Source organism: Gambusia affinis, linkage group LG20 (genome assembly GCF_019740435.1).
Source record: "Gambusia affinis linkage group LG20, SWU_Gaff_1.0, whole genome shotgun sequence".
NCBI lineage: Eukaryota > Metazoa > Chordata > Actinopteri > Cyprinodontiformes > Poeciliidae > Gambusia > Gambusia affinis.
Window position 1 is genome coordinate 8,824,361 of NC_057887.1, and position 19,555 is coordinate 8,843,915.

At 39.7% G+C, this 19,555-nt stretch overlaps 1 protein-coding gene across 6 annotated transcripts in view; it reads left to right on the forward strand.

Moving 5' to 3' along the window:
* The first annotated feature begins 4,610 nt into the window (after nt 1-4,610).
* gsg1l2b (gsg1-like 2b) overlaps nt 4,611-19,555 on the forward strand; it is a 29,036-nt gene continuing 14,091 nt past the window's right edge. Inside the window, exons 1-7 of one of the 6 annotated variants that reach the window (XR_006369300.1) lie at nt 4,611-5,089; nt 6,352-6,399; nt 8,570-8,722; nt 14,938-15,049; nt 15,921-16,269; nt 16,374-16,435; nt 16,708-19,264. Coding sequence is in view for 2 of the 6 variants with exons in the window: in XM_044102510.1 (XP_043958445.1) it covers nt 4,789-5,089; nt 6,352-6,399; nt 8,570-8,722; nt 14,938-15,049; nt 15,921-16,221 (915 nt within the window). In the remaining 4 variants the exon portion in view is untranslated. Of the gene's footprint in view, nt 5,090-6,351; nt 6,400-8,569; nt 8,723-14,937; nt 15,050-15,920; nt 19,330-19,555 lie in introns of those variants that run through there. The other 5 variants (XR_006369299.1, XR_006369298.1, XM_044102510.1 and 2 more) reach the window with 5 other exon arrangements.

Below are 19,555 nucleotides of genomic sequence, written 5' to 3' on the forward strand. Positions count from 1 at the left end.
ATGCAGTTTCAACCGGCTGAAAGTGTGAGCAAAAGTTCAGACGTGAAGTCCATAGGGAATCTTTGTGACGTTTTGGAGAAGCTTTGCTCGATTGTTAGTCTCTCCCATCATCAATACAAGATCCTGGTGAAAAATTAATGCAACACTGGATGGACATAAATCTCGGGACATTGCAGAAGCTTATTGAAACAATGTTGAATGCGGTCCAATGAAATATTAGAGCGTAACCTTTCTTTCTTTCTTTTCTTTTTTTTGGCCAGGCAGTGTCTATCTGGTGGGATGTTGCTGTCCAGTTATCCGAGATATAAAATTCTCATGTTGTCCACATCTGCATATGACCTGCGCCAGGAATGTCACCCTTCCACACTCGCATGCTGACTATGCAAACCAGGGACCAGGGATGGCACCTGTCCAGATCTCACCCCTCTGCCTCCGTTGCTTCTCCCAATGTGATTCTCAAGCGCGAGTCGCTCCAGTCTCAAGGTCATCGCGTTTGATGGGATTGTGCTTCTTCACACGCCCTTGGAGTTTATCGTTCTCGAGCTTCGAGGCGGGATGCGTTGGCCCCTCTCAACGAGGCATTCCGCACGGAGCGAATCCTCCTGTTTCTGTTCCACGGCAACAGGATAGATCATCCTGAAGGTGACAGAGAGCCTTGTATCGGGATAACAAGGCCTGGGGATGCATGCCGGACCAAACTGTGTGTCACATCCGTGATCTGTGGAAAGAGCCGGCCTGTATCGATTGTATCTTTGCCCCTGGGAGACATAAAAATGTGCACACGCTCACCCAGTAAGCGAGGTTATGAGGAATGCACCGGGAAGCCGCAGCAGTGCATAAATCACTCTTATTTATTACAATGATAAAAGGTGAACACTGGGAAAGAAAAATATGATGGGGAGCTGAAACTGGAAGTCATCATAGGGCTCATAGGGCTGCAGCAGCTTGAAAAGGCTGCCGTTACTTGTTTACACTCTGTTGGTGCGTTTCTGTATTTTGATGTTCAATAAGACCAACTTGAATTCTTATAAAGGTGAAATTGCAGTCATCACAGGTCAGGAGGGACATTTATAGGATTGATGTCTTCCAGTCACATCCAAGGTAACAACATTCACGTCAAGAAGTTGGAATTTCAAAAATGGGTGACACTCATAGACATTGTTAGCAATACCTCTTAAAAACATCATTTACTTTCCATTGGCACACTCCCCTTTTAATTTGTTCAGTTCAAAGCTGCAGGCGCCACATTGATTTTAACGGCACACTTACATCTACATCTTATAAAACAAAAATCTTTCCACCACATTTTACTACTGTCAATGCAGGAGCGGCCATTTTGAAAGTCGTAAGTGGGGGTAGTCTGAGCTGCTCTCACTTTCCTAGTGGGAAATCTGACTTTAGAGGGCGTTCAAATTGATGGTAACACTTTATTTGACGGGTTGTGAATTAGACCGTCATGACTCATAAACATTAGATAACACCTGTCATGAACATGAGTAAGTCTTCATGAATATTTATGACTGTTGTCATAAAGTGGGGCTGCACAGTGGTGCAGTTGGTAGAGCTGCTGCCTTGCAGCAAGAAGGTCCTGGGTTCAATTCCCGGCCCGGGGTCTTTCTGCATGGAGTTTGCATGTTCTCCCTGTGCATGGTGGGTTCTCTCTGGGTTCTCCGGCTTCCTCCCACAGTCCAAAAACATGACTGTCAGGTTTATTGGTCTCTCTAAATTCTCCCTAGGTGTGAGTGTGTGTGTGAATGGTTGTTTGTCCTGTCTGTCTCTGTGTTGCCCTGCGACAGACTGGCGACCTGTCCAGGGTGAACCCGCCTCTCGCCCAGAACGAAGCTGGAGATTGGAACCAGCAACCCTCCTGACCCCATTAGGGACAAAGGTGAACAGAAAATGGATGGATGGATGTTGTCATAAAGTGTCATTCGGTAAATCATGACACTTTTAATACAAAGTTGACATTCAAAATGTCTTTGTTAAGACAACTTGACATTATCCAAGAAACTATGATCTGACATAAATTTGTTATAAAAGTATTACTGATTAAACTTTAGCTTTAATAACATAAAGCTACATAATTTTTAATATTTAATCAGTAATACTTTCATAACAAGTTTATGTCAGATCATGATTTCTTTGTTAATGTCAAGTTGTCATAACAAAGATATTTTGAATGTCAACTTTGTATTAAAAGTCTCGTAATTTACAGAATGACACTTTATGACAGCAGTCATAAATATTCATGAAGACTTACTCATGTTCATGACAGGTGTTATGTAATGTTTATGACAGTGTCATGACAGTCTTATTCACAACCCGTCAAATAAAGTGTTACCAAATTGATTTTTCAGACAGAGAAATCAGAATTTCCCAGTTCCAAGTGCAACTGGAACTGAGTTGAGAAATAAGCTCAGGGAAGAATTAGAGTTATGGTAAACAAGACAGGAAACAACTCGACCTTCCAGACAAGAATGTCCTCAAAAGAAAGTCATATTTTATGAATTCAAACATTATTGAAAAGTTCATTTATTTCAACATACTTTTTGTTGGTCTTGGGTAATATTTGAATTTCCTGAGAAGCATATTTTTAGGTTCATGTTAAATGTCCGTCATAATAACTGGTATTAGCAGAAATAAGCATCCCTCACTGCAATGAATCCACTGTATTTAACATATTATTTTAAAGTTTTGACCAGAATTACTGAAATAAAGGACCATTTACATGATACATTGAAGCATGAAAAATTGTCCCAAACAGGACAATGCACATTTTCACCTTCACACACAGCTTCTCGACCCTCGCATCCTTCCTGTGCATCACTATGACAGACTGAAAACCGTCCTGCCCTCCCATATTTAATACCAGCACTGCAATTTCCTGGGTAGCAATTACAAAAGGCTGCTATCTGTCGGTTTACAGACTGATAAACTTTTGCTGTCAGCAGGTAGCTTTTCTCCTGTTTACAGAATGACCGGCTCCGGAGGGGAAAATGGATCCAAAAATAAACCATAAATCTGGGCAGGGAAATGCAGAGCGTCTCCAAAAGGTGTTCAGGTGAGACCATGATAAATCATTTCAGAACTATTTTTTTCCACTTTTAATGGCATTTATTCTGTATGATTCAACTTTAAAAAATGTTAGAGGGGAAATATATATATAAAAAATTGCGACAGCCTGCTTGTATTTGATGATTGTACGCACCTCTGAACTAAAACTTTGTCCAGTTTTTTAATTCTCTTTCAGCATTCAGGAATGTGAACACAGGCAGTGTTTTGTTGCACTTCGACTTCAGTTTCTACTCTATACTGTCACACCTAAAAGGGAACATTGTTTGTTAAAGTATAAAAAGTAACAAAGTCAAGTTCAACTTAAAGCATTTTGCAAAATTATTAATAAATTAACCTTCCGCTGTTCTCCATTAATTGCAGGTGGAAACTGCAGTTAATGAGGAATGTGTGTGTGTATTTCAACAACGACTTTGTTTTATCCTGGCAAAATAGTTTGCTTCTGACTTCATGATAGTTTGAGAATGATTTAATAGTTACTCCGATAAAAGAGGGAAAAGGAAACTGGTTCTTTTCCAGAACCAATTCAGAACTAAATCTATACCAGCCCTGGTTGAAATCAGGAACCTCTTTGGTTCAAACTGCTGTCTGTAACCAACTGATAAAAAATATCTAAATTACATGACAATCCAACACCAATCGCTTAAAATAGTTAGTATACTAACCAATATCAAGAGATGCGGACTCCCAATTGAACACATGCGTGTGAAACAATAGAAAACTTTTTCCAGGACACAGCTGAAAGAATAGCTGTCTATTTTTGCTATGTTAATGAAGGGAGGAGTAAATGCTTGAAATCAACAACTGACTATTGGGTTTCTTTTGAGAAATCTTTTTGAATGATTCCATTTATCGGTGTCATTGCTTCTAAACTGTTTTGCAAATTGTTTTGCACTTGTGTTTGTGGTTTAGTTTGTTAATCTCTTGTGTAATCAGGTTGTGTGGTGCAGATTTTCTGCACAGGTCCCTCTTATAAATGAGATTTGGATTTCAATTGGATTATACCTGATTAAATAAAAATAAATAAATATAAATAAATAACCGATCTCAACAATGAATGGACTTTGAATGTATATATTATCAAACGTATTGAATTGACTCATCTTGTAAATTGTCTTGATTCACTATGTGAATGAACTTTATATATATATATATATATATATATATATATATATATATATATATATATATATATATATATATATATATATATATATATATATATATATATATTTGTTGCTTTTGTGCCCCCATCCCCTCATGCCGCCCTGGACAACTGCCCATGTGACCCACATTTTAAAAAGAAATCACCGCTGGACGAGCTTCATGCTGGTTTTTCAGTCGGGGACTGTAGGAAATGTTAAACGTACTGCCAATATTACACTAATAACCAGGACGGCAATGGCGCACAGGAGAGTCGTATGAAGCTCAGGACTGTGTTCGTGTTCGTGTGTGGGGAGGGGGGGGGGGGGTGGAAGTGGGAGTTGGGGGCGGAGGGGGCTACAATATGAGAAGTAACGTCGCTGGAGGAGCAGATGTGACGGCCGAACTGTTGGAAGCAGATGTTAATTAGCGGAGGAAACGTTAACGGGAATAACCGGATCATGAGGATTTGAGGAGGAGAAGTCGCCTGAACCCGGTGTCAAACACACACACACCGGGGAGGATTAAGTTCCGGGCGCCGTCGCTCCTCTCACCGCGCTCCGCGGGGCTGTCATGGGCATCGGCCGGCGGCGGAGAGCCTCCTTGGCTCTCACCTTGAACTTCCTCGCGCTGTTCCTGGCCGTGTCGGCTCTCACCACCAGCTACTGGTGCGAGGGCACGCGCAAGGTGGTGAAGCCGTTCTGCACCGGTCCGGTGACCACCAGGCAGGCGTTCTGCATCATGTTCAACAGCTCCAACATCAACGACACGCGGCTGGTGCAGTACATATGGGAGACCGGGGAGGACAAGTACGTGATGAGGAAGTTTCACACCGGCATCTGGTTCTCCTGCGAGCAGAACATCAACATGACCGGTGAGTTCCTGCCGGAAAAGCGAGGGGGACCGCGCGCGCGGGGAGCGGTGCGTCACGGAGAGCCCGGCACACACGGAAGGGGACGGAGTCAGACTTGTTAGATACGATTTTAATCAAAACAGTTTGGATCAGCCACATCTCTGACGAGATTTAGAGAATAATCCGAGAAAATAGAATAGATGGAAATATCAGTGTGGTGCTGCGGGTCGTCCAGTAGAAATGTGGGAAATTTGGCGGAGCAAATTGTTTGTAATTTTATTTTAAAAAAACAACAAAATGAAATAAGCTAGCGTAAAACTTAAGAGACAAACTATTTTAACAAAACAACTAGACAACCTAATTATCTCCTTCATGCATAGTGGTCACTGTGATATATGGGTGTAAATGTGCGTGTGGGTGTGTGTGTATTAGTGGGTTATCTGGGTATAAACCACCTCATTTGATTGTAGTGTCCATCAGTACAAAGCCCCCTATTGGAGAACCAGTGTAAGTGCTGAAAAGGCACCCCAGACATTGAAGGCAGATGGTCATCAGACTGCTAATATATTGGGAATATATTGGCTGTTCTGACATATGAGATAAGGACTAGTATAATTATTTTATTTTCGAGGTGTTGATAATATCTCACAGTGTAATAGCTATTAATCCTCTCCTCCTTAAAGTGAATATCATGCAGCACTGGTCCATTATTCTAACAAATCACATCAATGTAAGATGTGTTTTATAAGAATAAAAACACTCTTTATTCTTATTCAGCACCTGTTTGAAAGTAGGTTGTTTTTTTCTGTCTTCTTCTCTACTGTGTGGAAATTCTCCACTGATGACTTACAGGACAGTTCCTCAGAGGTGCCTGGACCTCCAGCTGTGACTCTATCTGACATTACAGAAAAAAAATTATTCACATGGAAATTGTATCTTCAGAGTATACTGTAAAACTGTTTTTTTATGAATAGGATTGAACACATTTTATAAAACACATCAATGTAAGATGTGTTTTATAAGAATAAAAACACTCTTTATCCTTATTCAGCTCCTGTTTGAAAGTAGGTTGTTTTTTTCTGTCTTCTTCTCTACTGTGTGGAAATTCTCCACTGATGACTTACAGGACAGTTCCTCAGAGGTGCCTGGACCTCCAGCTGTGACTCTATCTGACATTACAGAAAAATACAGATGAGGTCCCATTTTTATTTATCAGTGAGGTGCAGGGGTGGCTGTGCTGTCACCAGGTGTCAATTGAATGTCTCATTTGCATTGTTTTTCAGGTGAAAAATGCCGGAGTTTCATTTATGTGGCGCCGGCGAACGAAAGAGGTGAGGATATATATATATATAGACACATTTTGAGTTTTATGGGAAAATTCAGACCTAGTTAATGTGTGTGCACCACCTTGAATGTGTGAGACACAGGATGTTTATTCAGAGGCTGGATTTATTGTGCGTTCTTCTTTAAATGACACAAGTTCTGACAGATTTTATCAAAAAGATCTATGAACGTTACTCAAACTACTCTCACAGTTTCTGCTCTTGATAAACACATGGATTAATACTGACATTACTACACATACAGAGGTGGAAGGACGAAAAGGAGCTAGCTACTTTGAAAATACAGGTTTTTCCTTGTAGGAAAACTTCACAATTATACACTAAATTCCAACAAAAACACATTGTGGTTTTTGGTATGATGTGACAAAATCTGAATTGAAACTTATCTGGCTTTTTTTTTTTTTTCCCCACCAAACTGTTGGTTATGATTGGACTTTAAGGCAGAAAATCTGAAAGCTACAGCTGTAACATTGTTTCAGGTAATAAGACTTGCAACTTGGTGTTAAACAGCGCAGCAGCATCGTTTGGGAAAAGGACTGTACGTCGCAGTTATAGAAGAAGCTTGTTGCTATAGTAATTTTTCACAGAATCTAGGTGATGAGGCTAAAGAGAAACATAGTTTTCTTCTTAAGAAGGCTGGTGTATGCTTTGGTTAAAAACAAAAGCACGACAGTTTTTATAGGTGATGCAAAAGATTCAAGGGGAAAAGCATTAAACTTGTTTCCTGAAGACCGGCTGTACCACGAAGTGGGTTCAAGCTACTTAGGTTTTCTGAGAGAGATCTGACTGAACTGAACCTGACAGCAACTGCAGCTTAAACCTGGCATCTCTGTGCTGTTTTAAATCTTCTTTATGCCAAATGATCTGCAAAAGTAAACATGACTCAATCCAGCAGATGTAGAGTCCTTAAATGCCAAGGTTACAATGTGTGTGTAATGTGCGATATTCAACCCTTAAAAAATGGTGCAAGTGTTTTTTATAGTCTTAATCCAGACAAATAATCTGCTCTGGATCCATTGTGAATTAGCATTGTGATGGAGTCAGGCTTGAAGAGGTGTACTGACTTTATGACACTGAAACATCTGATGAACTGATCCTGCTTGACGGTACAGGCTCCAGTCTTCAAACGTGCAACATTAAATGCATCTATAAAGGTTACGCCTATTTCCATCACCTCCCTCCACCAAATAAAACTAAACATCACAACTGATTGGAGCCGAAAAACAAACACGGTTTCCCTGCTGCTAAAAGAAAACCGCTAAATTTCTAAACAATTTGAAAATCTGTAACCAGGCAACTAACGGTTTATGTCTCTCTGAAGCATAAACTGGCTCAAACCGAGAGCTCTCTGAAACAACAGTTTGGTTGAAAAGCCCAATCAGTGGTAGAGCACTTGTTGTACATCTGAGTGCTAAAGTCTCTAGTTGTGATTACATTTACTTATGGTACATGTAGAATGTCTTTCAATATGCTGCGGTAACCACACCTCATACTTTCTATTGGTCCATTTTACAGGTTTTTATTTTATAAAATTGTGTAAAATCGCTTGTGTAGAACTCTCTGAGATGTTTATGGCAATAGGCTTTTTATTTCTATTTACCTGCTAATATCTCCTCGCATGTATCGTATCGTTCATCGCGATACATTTCTTAACATAACAAAACGTTTTGATTTATCATTGTGACAACAAATTCTAGTTAATGGGTCTTAACAAAATCTGTCAGTTTTACAAGTTTCTCCTTTGCTTTTTTTTTTTCTTTGCTTTTTTTTTAACTTAAGTTATAAATAGAGCTTATTGTCACTTTTACTGTTATCGCAACAGCACCACAAAATATGGTGATAAAACTTTAGGACAAAATCCAGACGTGAGCTCAGGATGGGCTGCACGTCCTCACACGTCTCTCTGTGTGTCCTCCCTCTGTCTGTGAAGGTTAATGATACGGGTGAAGGGGGTCTCTGATCCACCTTCCTCCACTCATCACGTCTCCTCATCCATCCTCACATCCTTCCCTGTCCCCTGACTTCATCCTTGCTTGAGGATGTTTTCCCTAACCCCCTGCCTCCCTCTTCATCATCCACTCATCCCCCCCCCACAGTGTGGATGTGGGCTTGTTTTTTGTCTTTGTGGTTCCTTCGTGCTAACCTCCTGTCTCCGTAGGAGTGCTGTGGCTGTGCATAGTGGCAGAGTGCCTGTACATCCTGCTGCTGGCCACCGGGGGCATCCTCATGTCGTTAGAAGTTTGTCACATCGGCAACGTCATCGACGGCCTGAAGCTCAACGCCTTCGCTGCCATCTTCACCGTGCTCTCAGGTAACCCGGTTGTCATGGTTGCGACACGGCTGAGCTTGACTTTCAAATAATGAGTCCATGTTCTGGTTCTGTAAACAAAATCAACTTGGTGTCACTCTGATCAGAGATGGGCGATATGGACTCAGAATTTTATCACGATATTTTGTAATATGATTGTTATAGCAAGAATATTGATGGCAAAAAATAATAAATTATTTCTACTTTTTTAGGTAACTGAATAATGTAACATTCATAACACAACAAGCTGCAGCCAAGGAAATGATGTGACTCAATGAAATGATTATTAAATTACTAAAAACTTCTTTTTTTTTTCACCGGAACCTTCCATGATAATACCATAAATTTATAAAACAACTTTTTCTCTTCTCATGGAAATCTGACAAACTTGCCACACAACACATAAGCTCACTAGTCTTTTAATACTTTAGTAATAAGAAGATTGTTTTCTTCTAGATTACAGTTTGTATAAAACTAGTTGAAGTGTTAGAATAATGACTTGTATGGCAATATCATAGCTTAGCATGGTCGGCTCCATGTTTAACCCACATGCCAATAAATGCAACGCTTCTTCAGGAACGAGACACACGACTGTGAATTAAACTGCACTCAGTGTTTATCCTGTAACACTTGTTGCTGACGTCTCTGAGATGTTCATTAGTCATTTTTGCCAAGTCTAAGTTAAATCTCCACTAACAAAAAAATCAGCATTTCAAAAGCTTTGCTGTAGGATTGACTTTCAGAGCGTTACGATTTCTTTCCAAAAATCACTTAACACACGAACATGTCAGAGTATGGTTGTGTCTCTGCTGACACGTTTGTCAGGGGAAAAACAAACCACGTTCCAATTCCATCTGATTTCGGTTTTGCTCCAGAACAAGCGAGCGTTTAACTCTGCCTCCCCTGCTGGCGCTGATCCAGTCACACAATCGGGCCAGCCGCAGCCCCACAGCCCCTTAGAAGATTTCCCGCTAGTTTACAGTCTTCCTCCGCCTCTCAGCGGAGGAATTAACAATGACCTTCTCTCTAATCCACTCTGTGAAAGTGATGCTGAGCTCCCCTCTCTGAGCTGTGAATCAGCAGTGAAAGATACGCGGCTCCACGGCGGCGACTCACTGCGTTTTAGTCACTCGTGGAGAAAATGACTCCTCAAAGTCAATGTCTGAGGAGCTGTTCTCGTTTTACACTGGGGTCAGTCCACAAAGCTAGCTAAGTTCAGGCCTTAAAAATAAGGATTAGACTCATTCATAATGTTGGAATAGTGTAAATTTTAACAGGTCTTCAAAATAACATTCTGACTTGGAATGTTTTCACAGCTGATAGTCCGGTAGACTCGGTTCGATTGGGGACCAAAATTTTAACTATTCTTTCTGCTTTCACTCTGCACTGTGTCAAATAATCCATGAGTGAAAAAACCTGTTCCCCTCCTCGCCTGTGGTGGCGCTGCACCTGAAACCACTTAAGGAAACGACATAAAAACCTCAGAAGAAACTTCCTTTTTTAGCAAAATGTAAAAAATGGAATAGCGTCAGATTTCAGCGGTTGTACGATTTTTCATTTTGCTTTGCCATTTCTCCCGTTAGCGCTACCAGTTAGCGCTGGTTATATTTACCCAGAATGCCCTGCACCATAGTTTGTTTTCTGCTTTTAGAGCAGTCTTCAGTCTACTTGCATTTGCGTATCATGAATGCAAGCAGTAAACCTTACATTGTGTCAAATTGTCAAAACTACCCTTCTACATCAAGTATGTTGCTCAACTTTCCATTTACTGCTAATCAAAACCAACTCTAAAACAGGTGTGTCAATTTAGCCTCGATTTAAAGGAACTCAGCTTTTTAGCTGTCTACAAACTTTCGGAAAGTTTCTCTTTTTGTGGCTAACATGGACTAAGCATGTACAGAAGCTAGCTGTAACGTGAAACTGCACAAGCTAGCTTCTCTAGCTAGCCAAATAGTATCTCATCAAACGGCCAGCTGTCTCCTCTGTCTCATCAAATCGGGCCTTGAAATTGGACATACGCCTTTACGCCGCTCAAATGCCGCTCTCCCTTTCATCACAATCTGGTCAAACATAAAATACTCCAGGATATTTCTCTGCCAGCTGTCGCCGTCTTCGATATCATTATAACGGAGCTGTTGGTCATCCTTCACTCCTACTCTTGTGCTTGTAGATGATTCATCTTTCATTCGGAGCTGACAGGGCTTGACTCTGCATCTCTGAGATATACTCTCATGGTCGTGCTTTGGGGTTTTATAGCTGCTTTAGCGAGTCGTCGGGAGAAAAGGAAGAGGCGAAGCCCCTTAAAGTTCATGTTGTTTCTGTCCTGCTAGAGAGCGAAACTCACGTTTGACTGTTTAAGATCTGTCACCGTGTGTTGCCTTCCAAACAGCTGACAACATTGCAGAGGCTTTAGTGCACTTGTAAAATGTTTGAATTAAGGAAAGGCTTCCAGAAGCCATTTTCTTTTTTTAATGGGATGAGTAGCAGGAGATAGACTATGGTAATGAGGTCTGGAGGAAAAATACAGGGGCGCAAATTAAAGTTTATTGCTAATGTCAATCATGCGTGATATGATAAGAAGGAATCTGAGTTTTCTTTTCTTTCTTTTTTTTGGTGAAGTGATTATGGCAGAGGAACAAGAAGATCTTTTTTTTTTTTTTTTCACAATATGTCAAAGTTGGAGGCCATTACAGCTGTGAGTCAGGTTCCAATTTTAACAGCAAAATGTAATCTTGGTAGAAAAAACAAAAGCATGGTGTTTTGTTTTTAATTGCATCAACAACTGCAACCCAGAAAGATTTGAGTGCGAGAGTAGCAGGAGGCATACGCCACCCTCTGTGACTATTAGAATCTCGGGTAAAATGCCTTAAAATAAATGGTTGCTATGGAGACCTAATGACCAACATGCCATTCTTTGATCTGGTTTTGGTGACAATGTGCCAAATCCATAAGGGCGGATCTATACACTCTAGATCTATGTCATGTGCTCTGAGACGTCATGCTTTATTGTTTATTTTACATTATGTTTAGAATTCCTAACCACACTTTCTGGACTATTTGAACGGTTTGCTGCAGTTTATTCTTTACATGTTTGACCATGTTTTTCTTATATCAGTTTCTTATTTATTTTACATGGGCTGTTCTACTCCTAATTGCGACGAGTGAACAAATTAAAGTTCATGTTTGATCGAGCTTGTGACGCTACTGCCGTTTTTCAGTGTGCTCGACTGGTGACAGATTTTGTTATTCACTGGATTTATGTCTTCTTTTTTTTTTTTAAAGAATCATTTTAAGTCAGTTCAGCTCTGTTTTTCTGTATTGGATTGTGTCGGCCAATACTGAACCTCAGATATCGGTATTGGAAGTGAAAAAAGTGGATCGGTGCTTCTATAGTCCACTAAAGTCTGACTAAACTAAGGTTTTCGGTGGAAAAGAGTATCCTAACTTGACACAGGTTCTGCCCAGACCTGAACCAGCTAATGTGCTTTCTAGTTTCAACTGTTTGACAGTATCCCCAAAGGACGTTCGCAAATAAGACGGTATTGTAGCAGCAGAAGAGGGAGAGACGCTTCTGCAGAGCTTTCTCACCACGCTCTGCAAACTGAGTCACCCACTCGAGAACCTCCGGGAATCCCATGATTAGACTGCAAATACAAGTGACTCACTTAAGTGCAAAGGAGTAAATACAATTGAGAGATCTTTCCCAATGCGCATTGGGATGAGTAGTTCCTCAGGTCCAATCAGCTTTCAGCACTTGGAACGGTGTCTGATGCTTTGATCGCTCTGTCGATGAGCTATTGCAGTTGGAAGACCAATTGTCACGTTTTCGCCTCATTTCGGTTTATTACCTGCTAAATGTAAAATACTTAACTTCATCCGAGTGTAACAGGAGGACGCCATTGTTCCGCGTTCATGAATACACATGGAGGCAGCGAGGAAAATTACTTGCACAGGGAGACTCGTGTTGAAGATTTGGAGGTTATCATCCTCCAAATGAAGTCTTGCACAAGGACTTCTTGAACATTCTCACATCTTGTCACATTGGAAATTCAGCGTATGTTATTGTATTTTGTGGAATGTTTTACGACCCACATAAAGTAATGCATAGTTATGGAAAAATAGGAACAAGAAATGTTTTTTAGACTTTGGTATAACTGGAAATCTGAAAGGTGTAGCATTCATTTGTCATTGGTCATGCTAAATACTAAACAGACCAATAAGCCACTGATTTTACCTCATGATGAAGGATTTTGTTTTAGACACTAAATGCTCTCACTGTGTTAGTCCTAGTTTTTCTGTTGGTGTTTAAGACAAACATCCCCACAGCATGATGCTGCCAACACTATGTTTCTTATGTGTTTTTCATGTTGGGCAAAACTTTACATTTTGGTCAGTTCAGCTCAATTTATTGTGATCATGAAAAATATGAGATTATTTCAAGGCACTTTATGAGGAAGTCCAAATAATTTCCGGTGACGTGTTTCTACTCCGGATGATGAGTGATTGACAGCGCTAAGACCCTCCTCTTGGCTCCGATTGGTTGTTTCTGGCTGAGTGGTGTATTTCTGTAGTTACTACTGGGAGCACTGGGAGAAGGCAAACAGAGGAGCTCAATTTTTTTTTTTTTCACAGATTATCAGTCTTATTACACTGTCACAACATAATGATAATTTTAACAAATATGTGAAAAGCATATGTTTTCATAAAAGTTGGATACTGCAGATTCAATACAAATGCACACCACACTTTTCAGATTTTATTTAACAACAACAAAAACAAAACAAAACAATGAGTTTGAGCCATGTATCATTTCCCTTCCTCTTCACAACTATACACTGATTTCTACAGTCATAGTCTGTAATATTTAAATAAAACACAATGTAGGCACAATATCATAATTTCTCGTAAAATTGGTTCCATAATGTGGCACAGAAGTTTTGGTTTTATTTATTTTATTTTTTTTACTAACCAGCTCACTGAACCTTAGAAAATACACAATTTGTTTCTGTGTATGTCTAAATTTATCAATATGTATAACTAGCAGACAGGTCAGCGTTCATAGTGTGGCCAAATGTCTGCAGCCTTCCAGATAATCATCTAATCCATTTGTTTTGTTCGTCGCTGAAGAGACAAAATTGGTAATCCCGTCAAATCATTTATTCTGACTTTGCTGCCATCTAGTGGTCGATCAAAAAAAAAACCACTGGGAAACTAAAGCAGCGTCTTCTCAAGGCACAAAACAGAATTAGTAGCAGTGTCACGTACCTGAGGCTGAATATATGTATGTTACGTATGTGCTTTATCGCACACAGAGTGACATTCATCCACTTCAGACGGAATGGTTATGAAGAAAACATCCTTCCTCCCCACATGCAGGGGCAAGAAATGTCATTCATCCCGAGGCAAAGCCTTCCCTGATCTACATGGCATTATGATATCGTTGTACAAGGATATTTTAAAATGAAACATGAGCATTGATAGGGAGGAGATGGGAATGTAGGGGTTTGCTGCTGAATCTGGCGCACTCTTGTTTAGTGGAGGGATTTTGGCGGAGGGAGAGGAGGGAGCTTATGCAGTAATCGGATTGGGAGGCTCCAGTTGTTTTCACACTTGTTGTCCTCCGCAGGCGTTCAATGGTTCATGTAAGGAAAGCGAGAAATAAAAAATAAAAAAAATTAAAAATAGCAATAAATGACAGAAAGAAAGGTCATTTTGTGGCTTCTTTCTCACATTTCCAGATTTATTTCCCAAGCATTCTGGAAAAACGTGACATTAATTTATATTTTCAGCCCCCAGTTAAAAGTTGATACGATCGCAAAGTCCAGTGCGACCGACTTCAGTCTTCAGTAGTCGGGTTTATGAAAGAGAAGCGAGGAGAAAAGCATTTTAGAAAGAAAGCAACACCATGTATTGTTCATAAATATGTACAAATATATATATACACACAGTACAGACCAAAAGTTTGGACACTTTCTAATTGAATTCAAGGAGATGGTGTGTCCAAACTTTTGGTCTGTACTGTATATATATAGAAAGAGAGTAAAAGTCACATATTGCACCTTTAAGATGTGTTTAGATGTGGGAAAAACTCAGTAAGGTTACAGACGAATGTATCCCAGGTTTCCTTTATGCAATGCTGCCACCAAGTGGGGGCATTTTGGAAGTGCAGTACTTTCTGTGTGTGAGTCACATGTTCTCTCTTTCTCTATGTGAGGCAGGTCTGTTAGGTATGGTGGCCCACATGATGTTCACCACAGCTTTCCAGCTGACCGTCAGTCTGGGTCCAGAGAACTGGAAACCTCAAACGTGGGACTACAGCTGGTCGTACATGTGAGTACAGTTTACCTCACGGTGACGATTATTATCTGGTTGTATGAAACGCATAGAAAAGTACCACAAAATAAAATAGCTTTATGAAATGAAGAAATAAACAATTAAATAAATGCATACATAATCCTGGAATGAGAAAAACAGGTCAACTGAGATTGACAAAAAAAAAAGTTATCCATTAAGAAAAGAAGAAAAAATCAATATTTATTTTGTTTTTATTTCATGGGAACATTTATTTGAATTATTTATTGATGGTAGTCTTGATGGTAGTCTTTTTTTATTTATGTAATTTTGAATGGAAGTGAGAAGGCTCTCCTATAAGATGTGTTAATATTCTCAGTGGGAACCGTCTCCACGCTTTGGGGTGCGGCCAATTAGCACAAAGGAAAATTAACGGAGTTCATTGATTGGCTGCTTTTCAAACGCCAGCCAATAGTGTGTCTAGTAGCATTACAGCCAGGTCTTTTAACTTCCAAAGTGGCTTTTTCTTTTGTTTATTTTACATACTTGATTTGTGAATAGGTGAATCTACAAAAAGTTGTCGATCCACTTTAACCCTTGACTGAGGCAACATCATCAGTTAAATTTACAAACTGTTTAAGGATTTTTACTAAAAAAAAAAATCCTTAAACAGGATTTTTTTTTAGTAAAAAAACAGCTGTCTTTCTAGCATTGTTGCTAGAAAGACAGCAATAATGCTGTCTTTCTAACAGCACTAGAAAGACAGCAATAATGCTGTCTTTCTAGAATGACAGCATTATTGAACGTTACATTTATAAAACAATATGCTTAAATAAGAGCTTAAGCCGTTTTAGTGGTTAATGTGTCTTATCGTCCGAGATTAAAGCGGGCTTTGCTCTCTGTTTCGTAGACTGGCGTGGAGCTCCTTCACAGCCTGCATGGCGTCCTCGGTCACCACCATCAACCGCTACACCAAAACCATCCTGGAGTTCAAGCACAAGCGCAGAAACATTGAGAAGAACCTGAAGATCAAGCAGAAGCTGCTGGAGCTGGACTCTCCGGAGCAAGTGTGGGACATGTACATCAGCTCGGTGCCGAGCACCGCCGAAGAGCTGCTGGACCTGTCGACGAGCGGCCGCAAAATCTCTAACGCCTCCATCTTCCTGGACCTCAACGACCTGCCCGACCCTCAAAGAGAGGAGTACTGCTAGAAGAACCGGGTCCCGAGACGCGACAACATGGATGTGACGCTCTGCGTGGTACAGTGTGAATACTGTAAAAAGGCTAGCTGAAAGTTTTACTTGTCTTTTCTGCCACACGACTTTATACAATCAACTTCCCGCTCTGCTTTGCTCTCTGCCAGCTCTTAAGATGTGAAGACGGATCCTTATGCTGATTCTGCTGGTTTGAATGTAGGTTTAGCTGGTAGGTCCAACCGTCTGGTCAACCTGAATTTAACTTTGTCGCTAATCCATGATAGCCACTGTGGGACCAACGGGTCTGTGTGGATTTCACCAGCAGCGTATACTGTGTTATTTCCTTGTATTAAAACATCAACTCTGCTTTTCAATGTATGCTTTGAGATGCTGTATTTTTTAATGTATGTGGAACATAAAACAGTTGAGAGTCGATACAAATTTGTACCAAATTCTTGGCAGTTCCCAGGATCGCACAGATGCTTTTATTTTTTTTATTAGACCCCTCCCCTCCCACCTTTGTGAATCTGCTTGACCGAGCAGACTTTACTGAACTTGGTGTCAACGTGAAGCACAGCAACAAAATGAATCTGTTCTGAATCAAGACGGCAACACGGGGTAAGAGCTGCGCCGAGTCCTTTTAAACAACTATAAAATAAACAGTTGAGTCATAAGTTAAATGATGACAGTTAGATTTTTTTGAAATATATATGTGTAACCTTTTATCTGAGAGTCAAACTTCAATTGTGTATTTTTTTTTATTCACTTTAGCTTGCTAGCAAAGTGAATACTCATGCTAACTAGCAAAAAACCTCACGAGCTAACATGTAAATTGATGACTATTGTTTATGCTTTTTTGTCTCAGCTGCTACCAAAAGACCAACTTATGTACAAAATTTCTGGATTTTCCATGCAATTTGACATATGAAAACAAATTGTTTTTTTTTGTTTTTTTTGTGTTACGAGGAATCAATATCTTCCCTCCTAGATTTAGTCTGAAAAGTCAATCAATGCTTTGAAAAAGTGTCTGCCCGTTTACAGATTTCTTTTGTTTTTATCACAGTCAGATGTTTTAGATAATGGATCAAATGTTAATATCAGGCAAGGTTAATCAGAGATGGATAATTCATTTTAAAAAATGGAAATATAACATTTAAACCAGTCTGACCATATATGAGACTGTGATTGATCCAAGAAGTTTTGGATCATAAATCCACAGAACAATTTCCCATAAGTCTTGGGCATCGAGATTCTTTGGGGAGCAAATGTGAGAGAGCATTTTGAGTCAGGACTGTTTTTTTTTGTTTTTGTTGTTGTTTTTTCTTTTTTCTTAGTAATTGAAGCGTTGTCTGAGTAATTTTGAACGACCGGCCTTTCCTGGGGAAGTTCACCTCTGTTCCAGGATTTCTCCATTTGCTGTTCCAAAGCCTCATCTATGGCTTTATTACTGACTTTCTGATCTGTTTCAAATGTTTCTACATCAGAGTATGATTTGTTGCTTTTTCATGCTGTCAGACTGGTTGAATTCAAGTGATTTCTGGATTCCTCAGATCAAGCAGTAACGAGGCCCGGGTGTGGTCAGTGAAACTGGTTGGTTTAGATAGCATTTTCCCCTAGCAAATGAAAATTTATATTATTTTTTTTTTGATGATCTGAAACTTTGAAGAATTCTGTAAAAGGGCAACACCATGTTTAACGCCACTTCATCTAAGATGTATGGATCACAACATAAATCTGGTTGAACCTTTTGACAAGTTGCTGAGTTCTTCATATTACTTTTCATTAGCGATGTACCTCCGCTAAGCATTGTTGCTATAAAAGAAAACGACTTCTTCAATATGGCTTGATAACTGTCACGGTGTGGCATGAAAGTCATGCGAAGGAACAAATTGGATGAAAGATCTATGAATGAACTGACTTGATCCCCATCCCAGTAAACGCAACATAATCTAAAGCAAGCACACTCAATAGTTTGGACCCCTGACTGATCATTGGACGTTTCCGATTGATGAAGCACTGTGAGTCCGTGACTCTTCTTGCAGCAACTTACTTAACGTATATCTGAGAGACTAGTCACTGCCTTCTTTTCATACGAACCAAATTTAGTCGTCTGAAACTAAAAAAAAAGTTGCACCGGATAGGCTGTGGACTGAGGAGGCATAAGCAATCTCCAAGTGAACTGAAAGACTGCTCTTTCACTCTCTGAGGCAAGAGAAGCTGGATTCAAGAGAAGCTGCGTGGATGAGGAAGGGGGATGCCTAAAGGAAACGCTGAGTGCCTTTACATCCAGAAGCATGCCTCTGATCACACAGCATGCTGAACAAGGGCAAAGCCGTTTCTCTGCCTAACCCCGATTCCAAAGCAATGGGTAGCCATCCGTGCAAGTTGCCAAACGTTTTCCTCTGGAGAAATGCGCCTCTTTCTAAGCTTTCTGTTTGTACTTTCACAGTATGTCGATGATGCAGAACGTGATACTTTTAGTCTAGATGTATTTTAAGTGCATTTTGAATTAATTTTTTGTGTAAAGTCGATGACTTTCCAACGTATTCAGCCTAAGTTTCAATTATTTTTTCCGCAAGCTGGGTTTATAAGGCTAGAGCATGAATCTTTTGTCTTTATTTGTGTTTTATATCTTACAGTATTTGCAATCTCTTTGTTATTCTTTTGTGGGTGATTATTTGTAAGCTATTATAATATAAAGGAGAAGATTTATGAACAGATTTTATTGAAAGATAAATGGGGGGGAGCATATATCATAATAAAGAATGTAATTTGATATGTTTCAAACTGTTTTTCTCCAGACGTTGAATTTAAAGACCACAAGGTGGCAGTGTTGCCTTCGTATTGGTCGTGAGCAATTCCCCACCTCAACAAGAAGCAGAATTGTATCAAGTCAGTTACAGAATCAAACAAAATAAGCTAAATCAAATCAGTCCCTAAATTAAAATCTTTATTTACATTTTTGTGCTTTTTACGTCGTTTTAGTAGGATTTTATGAACTCATTCAACCGAGGTTCAGAGACGTAGACTACTGTTTCTAGATTTCCTGAATTTTTATTTTTTTTAAATTTTTGTCTAATGTAAACGTTTCATATATTCAAATAAATTAAATAAACTACAAAACCAAATGATTTCATTTTTGACCAACCTGGCCCTGCATGAAAATATGACTGCCGTACTTGTTAGACATGATTTAACTGTTTTTTAAATGGTTTTTAAGGCTTTCTCACCCCAACAAACCACAGAGAGATCCACAAAGAGCACAGATTGACCTTTTAATGAGTGGCTGGACAAACAAATCACTCAAAAAGGGCATCAATAAGTTATCCTGGAGGTCAGAAAAGAACCC